Here is a 6,962-nt window from a genome sequence, read left to right on the forward strand (position 1 = left end):
CAGCTTCCTTTGAATGAATACTTTTCCAATTTCTTCTTCACATCAGCAGTTCCCTGCATATTTTATGTATGCAAGAGTATTATTTCTCATGGAGAATCAGGCTGAAGGGGAATGTTCCCTGAGTCAGCAACAGCAGGACAGTGGACTGGGGGCCTGTATGGAGGGTTCGATCTGCAGAAATTAGTAAGCAAACAACAAACAGTCATTACTCATTTTACCTTTTACTAGATTGCTTGTATGTCCTCTTTCTACAAAGGTTTGCCTGGACTATTTAGACTCTAACATTTTCTGCTTTATTTTTGTATGACATCTTGAGCAATGGATGCCCATCTAGAGAGAGTGAGGTCTCTCTATTTTTCTATTATTGTTGTTTCTTTACTGTAGTTGGCATATTCCCAAATTTTATTTGGATGGTGAGAAGAGCCATGATGTTAAAAAGTGGCCTTTTGGGTGCTGTCTTTTTTTAATGGGAGTTTAACAGGTGTAAAAGGCTTTCAGTAAGCTTATCCTATTTAGAACTTAAGTTGTCTGAGATACATGTGTCTCCACTGATACTTCACAGTCCTTCACTCAGGGCCCTTCTCTGTGTTCCAGTGATAACAAACCTTGACAGAGAATTGCAGCCACACAGATAAAGCTCAGGAATTACAGCAAAATAAGCATTTTGATAGATTTCAAGGATGTTCCCCTCCAAACAATAATGCATCATACTGATAACCTTGTGAGGACAACTCTGCAGTAGCTATTTATCTCCTATTTCCTGGACACTGTGACAGGAATAAAGACTATATTTCTTTAAAAAAAAATGAGCCAGGCCCCTGGCTTTAACACTTCTAACAGAGTTCTACAAGTTTTTAAAGTCATTATTGTCAGTCCAGAAATCTACAAGGCTTTCATGAATCCAAACATGAAATAGTTGTAGGCACACTGGGTGGGCAAAGGCAGACCCCAAGACCCCTAGAGATCTCAAGGTGTTGTGAGCAGGACCAGAAGGCAAATTCAGTCCTAACAAAGGCAGAGCTCCTGGGGACAGAAAATGAAGAGTTTGGAGCTGCCCCTCTGCAGCGTAGTGGATTTGTTTCCTTTTTACTCTTTTCCTGAGACCACTCTCTCCTCTAACCTTGTGTCCCTAGTAGATAGAGGGAAAGTTGGGAATTGAGACAGGAGCGGTTAGGGAGGTGGTAGCTCTCTGCTGTAAGGAAGTGGGCTGCTGCTAATAGAGCTGGGGAATGACTGTAACCAAATCACTTTTTAAACATTGTCTTAGAAGCAAGCTAATATTGCTGCACCTTTGCCAGACAACAGCAGATTTTGATGCCTTTCAGGTCAGGTTCCAGGTGGAGAATAAATCTATGACATGGACCTGTGCTATTTCCTAGTGAAATTGGTTTGTTCATAAAAAGTACCCAAGCCCTATTTCCTTGAACTGGGTTGTCAGAGATAGCATACTGGTAAAACCATTGTGTGAAAACCTCAGCTAAGACATCATGGGGTCCATCCAGGCTGCTTCCTTTAGACCAGAGGTGGGCAATTAATTTGGGCAGAGGGCTGCTTACTGAGTTTTGGCAAGCCATCGAGGGCTGCGTGACAGGCAGCCCAGGGCAGATAAATATTAATTTTCTAAAATTTTTAGGGTTCCCACGGGCTGGAGAGAATGGCCTGGCAGGTCGCATCCGGCCCCTGGGCCGCATTTTGCCCACCACTGCTTTAGACTGTGCTGACATCTCATAGTTTCACATACAGTCCCTTGTCAGTAGGTACTGACAGAGGTCCGAGTCATCATGAATCAGGAACTTCTTACATTAGGCCTTGGTCAGTCTATAATTATCTCTTTACCCACCACTCTCCTCTTCCCCCTCTACTCTCTTTCTCTTTACACCTGATGGAAAAAGCTGCTTAGAAAGAATTCCAGGGCGCCCCAGGGTAGTTTAGTCTTTAAATCTCCTCTTATGTAGCTGCTCTGAAACCCAATGGTAGCTTTGAGGTTTAACAGTGTTGCTAGCTTTCATGGCTTTTTCTCAGGTGATGGGATTGCTAGCACTGTGGAAAGTTTGTGGGCAATAGGAAACACGCAAGGAATTCCAACCTAGCTTGGCTGAGTGCCTTCTCCCAAAATGGTGTCTGCCCTATTTATTGAGTTATGGAGTAGGCAGAGTCCTCCCTTGCCCCACCTCAAGGAGGGCCTACTCTTTATAGGCCTGCTTATTTCAAGCAAAAGCTATACTCCTTCGTGTTACTTAGACTTACCTATAGGCAGGGACAGATCCAGGATTTGGCAAATGAGGGTGCGGGACCAACCCCACATGCTGTAGGAGTGGCTGTACCCCTGCTCCCAGTCTCCTCCACATACTGGTGCATACAGAATGAACTGTGAGAGCCTCTTCAAAATTTTTCAGTTCCCAAAGCAGATAAGAATTTCCCACCCCTTCCCCTGCTTCTCTGCCTGCCATTGCTGCTTTCCTCATTGTCCTGGGAGCAGGAGAAGCTTCAAAGCCACTCCTCACCACTCCAGCCAGTGGCCTGGGCTCAGCAAGAGTGATAGCAACAGAGATGGGCAGGGGGTTGGTTCCCCCTCTCTGCCTGGCCCCCATGAGCAGGTGCAAGAGGGACAGTCCTTCCCACCCATTGCCCACCACTGCCACTGTCACTGTTCCCAGCAGAGCCCAGCTCCCACAGCCTGGCTGGAAGGGGAGGAGAGGGGAAGGGAAGGGGAGGGGACTAAAGCCTGCAGAAGTTCCTGTGGTAGAGTCCAATCCAAAGGGGGCATAGATCCACCCACTGCACCCGCTATGGATTCACCTTTGCCCCTAGGTTCAAATAGAAATAGACATGTGCTAAAAAAGGACCATGTTTACACAAATCATCCAAGATTAGTTTTTTTCTCCTCATCCAGCATGAGGGAAAAAGCCCCTTGTCCTGGATTTGAGTACAAAGTGGAGGGAGGGTGGTGGTGGCAGGTGGCTGCTGTGGCTCTGATTTCAGCCCTGAGCCTGCCCCCCCACCTCTCCCCCCAACCCTCAGCCTCTGCCCCCTCCCTTACTTCTTACTCTAAGATGTGGGTTTGGCTCTGGCTCCATTCCTTCCTGGGGCCCAGAGCACAGAGAAACTATGTCCTTTCCTTGGTCAGTCAGCAACAGTGGCAGCCCCAACCCCCAGGATGCTGCTGCATACCTGGGCATGGGCCACACTTTCATGTGCTCCATGCCTGGGAGGGAATGGGGCTGGAGCTGCATCTGATAATAATGGTGGGGGGAAGGGCAAGAGGCTGTGCAAAGCAGTGAGGGGCATAGGCTGCAGAAGGCAGAGGCTGCAGACAGCAGGCATGGGGGCAGAGGTGATGGGGCAGATGCTGGGGGGTGCAGGCACAAGTGGGGTAGGCAACAGGGGGAAGAAGTGGCCAGTGGGGCAGAGGGCAAGGGAGCCATCTGCCGCACCCCAGCTGCCTGTTTGTCTTCCACTGCTTTCCATGCTGCAGCTGTACAGACATGAATTTAAAACAGTAGCTGCCAACCTCAGGGCGCGACCCAAATCAGGGTCGCAGGCGGTCTGCCCCTTGCTCTGCTCCTCCTGCCTGTGGGGTTCTCCCACTGCATGGTCTGCATGGCTCTCACCACAACTGCCCCCCATGATCCCAGCCCGGCCTGGGCTCTACTGGCACGGCCAGGCATAAGTGAGCTGGTGGCGGGGGTGGGGGTTGCAATCTGGATTTAGGGTTGAAGCAAAAAAAGGTTGGGAGCCACTGATTTAAGAAGACCTTCCAATAATTAGTTTTTATACAAAGAATCATACAGAAGTAAGACTCCATAGATCATGTAGTGGAACCCCCTGGCTGAGGCAACATCATCCCTATCCAAACTACCCTGTACAATCAATAATCGAACCTCTTAGTAAATCGAGTGCTAATCCTGACACAACACAAGACATAGCAACCTAACCTGCCACAGGAAAAGCAGGGTGACCAGGGTCCACAGCAGCCAATGTCCTGTTTCAGTGAAAAGGTTGTTAATATATGCTCAAGAGATCCCAGGTAGAGGGCCACCCCTGCTGCTTGAGAGGAAGACAACCCCCCCCCCCCCCCCCCCCCCCCCCACAGTCTGTACCAGTCTGACCATGGGGTAACATTCCTTTCTGACCCCAAATATGGCAGTTGGTTTGACTCTGAGTAGAAGGGCAAGACCCTCTAGCCAGGAACCTCTGAGTTTAAGTCCCAGCAGAAGTACTGAAATACCCTAGTCAACATCTCCAGCTTTGGCTGCAGCCAATACCCAATGCCTCTGAAGATGGCTAAAAAAAACCCTCCCCTGACACACGGCAGAAAGGGTTGGGGGGAGGGGGGTTCGAACAGAATTCCACGTCCCCCCCCACAGCCCAATGGGGCAACCAGCAAAGCCCAGAAGCATGGGAAATACCCGTAATACAACATAGGCATAGCTATGCTTCTATCATCCTTGACCAGTGGCTGTCCAAGCTGTTCTTAAACACCTCCAGTCAGGGCCAGATTAATGCATAGGGAAACTAGGCACATGCCTAGGGCCCTGAGCTGTAGGGGGCTCCAGTCCCTCCCTCAGCAGTGGCAGTGCAAATGGCCCCGTCTGTCTCCCTTCCCTTCCCTTCCCCTCTGCTGGTCTCACTGCTATTGCGGCTGCTTCCTAGCAGTGGCTCCAAGCCCTGCTCCCTGCAGGCAGCAGCACTGGGGTGGGAAGGCGGGGGGGGTCTCAACTTGCCCGGGGCCCACATGTTTGTTTGCCTAGGGCTCACTAAAGGATTAATCCATCCCTGCCTCCAGTAATGGAGAGTTCACAGCTTCCCTCAGCCATCTTCCACTTCCTCATTGTTCTACACAAGCAGGATATCGGCTGCTGTGGTCCTCCTACTCTACCTAGGGCTCCCTTTAGAAGCTCCCAGCCCTCCAGGGTGTTTTTATCCTTCTCTGTATCTTCCCATGAAATCATGCCTATCAACTTCTTGAGCTGGGTGAAATCTACCTTTTTAAAATCTAACCTAATTTTTTGCTGCTCCCATGGTTTCACCATCTCTTCCTCCCAAGTTGCCCATCACCTTCACATCCTCCACATGTTCTTCCTTATTAATCAGGACAAAATCTAAAATAGATTATTCCCTAGTTGTATCCTCAAACTTCTAGACTGCAAAGTTGTCCTCCATAAAAGTTGGGAAGTTGCTCAACGTTTTATGTTTGGTTGTTTTGTTCTTCCACCAGATATCCAGAAAACTAAAGTCTCCCATCAGTACCATTCCATAGTTTTTGGATATTTTTGTCAATTTCTTGAAGAAAGCCTCATACATCTCTTCTTCCTCATTTGGTGGCCTATAATAAATCCCTATCATTTTATTGGGTTCATCTTCACCCTAAAGCATTCTGCTCTGCTCTCTTCTTCTTTCTGAACCAGGGAACAAGTGTATGTGTTTTTGAGATACAAAGTGACACTACCACCTTTTCTCTCAAACTTATCCTTCCAAAACAAAGTATAGCCCTTCGTGTTGACATTCCAGTCATAAAATCTCCAGTCATAAAAGCGAGCTCTGCAAAATCAATCAGATCATAATCCTTTTCACAAGCTGCAATTTCCAGGTCCTATTTTTTATTCCCTATACTTCTGTAATTTGTATAGCTATCAGGTGTAGTTTGCATTTTGATCTTCTTGCTTCCCTTTTGTATCATTTGTTGCTGTCCTGTGGCTCCTTAGGCCTTTCTCAAAGTTGATCTGCTTCTTTTGGTCCTTTCCCATCTGGATTATTTGCTCTGCTGCTGGAGGATTTTGATCACCATCCCCCGTGGAACCTAGTTTAAAACTGTCCTTATTAGGTTGGCCAAATGATGCCCAAAGATGCTCTTTCCAGTTCTGGCCTTGGTGAAATGGTGATGTCTGTATGCCTCTCCCTGTGACTGGGCAGAATTTCTGAAGATGTAAAACAGAATGAAAATACATTAGCATTACAAAGGATAATGGTCTCCTTGGTTTGGTTCACTACTCCAGGTGCAAATTCACAAACAATCTTTGTAATAAGAACGACAGAGACTAGCTTAGTATTGCTGAGGTGGGAAATCATGTGTGTTAAAACAGTTTATGATGATGAAATATAAAGATGTTTCAAGAATAAATGCATTTTTACACACAGTAATTCAGAACACTATCAAAGCCACATATCTCCTCCTCCTAAACTCCATGTATGACGCAAAAAAGGAGAATCACAATTAAATGGGGGTTGGACTAAATAATCTTCTGAGGTCCCTTCCAACCCTAATTTTTGATGATTCTATGTGATTGCAGAAAGCTTTCAATAAATAATGTGAGGTTCCTTTTCCAAAAAAAAATTTGCTTGGGAGAGAGACAACAGTTTAGATACAATGAAAAAAGTGAAGTTTGAGATACAGTCATGACACTGAGGGATAATACTTCAAAGTGTTATCAACTGAGGTTAAAAAAAAGACAATTCTGATCTGTTGTTTGTGATTCACTGAGGTTTGTCATGAAATCAGACTGGATATTGTGCCCACCAGCAAATATACATGACAGAACTAAGTAAAATATAGAAATTTGTTAATGAATTCCAGAGATCATACCTAAATATTTCTATAATCAGCAACACAACGTGAACTAAGGCTGCTTGCAGACATTAAAAAAATAAAGCCTGTGATTTACCAGAAGCAGAGCATTACTTCAACTTGGCTCTGTAGCATCTAAATAGATTGGGCATTTCAGCGGAGCTTTTTGGTGCTTTAGCTAAAGCTGATTCAATCAGCTATTAGATAAAAGCACAAAAAAGCTCCACTAAAGTGCCCAATCTGTACAGACATCGAGTGAGCCAGGTCCAACTAAAGCGTTGCCTTTCCTGGGCATTCATGGGGCTCAGTGTGGGAATGTGCTGAGTTCACATTAAAGCAGTGTTTTGTTTTGTTTTTAACGTCTGCAGTAGCCTAACTAAACCAGAATAGTGTAGGG

General features: G+C 46.3%; 1 protein-coding gene across 2 annotated transcripts in view; it reads right to left on the reverse strand.

Moving 5' to 3' along the window:
- Positions 1–4,593: 4,593 nt before the first annotated feature.
- The window catches only part of HAO2 (hydroxyacid oxidase 2), a 68,260-nt gene continuing 65,891 nt past the window's right edge, over positions 4,594–6,962 (reverse strand). For both annotated transcript variants that reach the window (XM_025209988.1, XM_025209990.1), the window contains one exon: positions 4,594–5,918. In XM_025209988.1, coding sequence (XP_025065773.1) covers positions 5,821–5,918 — 98 coding nt within the window. In that variant the 3' untranslated portion in view covers positions 4,594–5,820. The remainder of the gene's footprint in view (positions 5,919–6,962) is intronic.

The sequence above is a fragment of the Alligator sinensis genome, unplaced genomic scaffold (assembly GCF_000455745.1).
Source record: "Alligator sinensis unplaced genomic scaffold, ASM45574v1 scaffold422_1, whole genome shotgun sequence".
Taxonomy (NCBI): domain Eukaryota; kingdom Metazoa; phylum Chordata; order Crocodylia; family Alligatoridae; genus Alligator; species Alligator sinensis.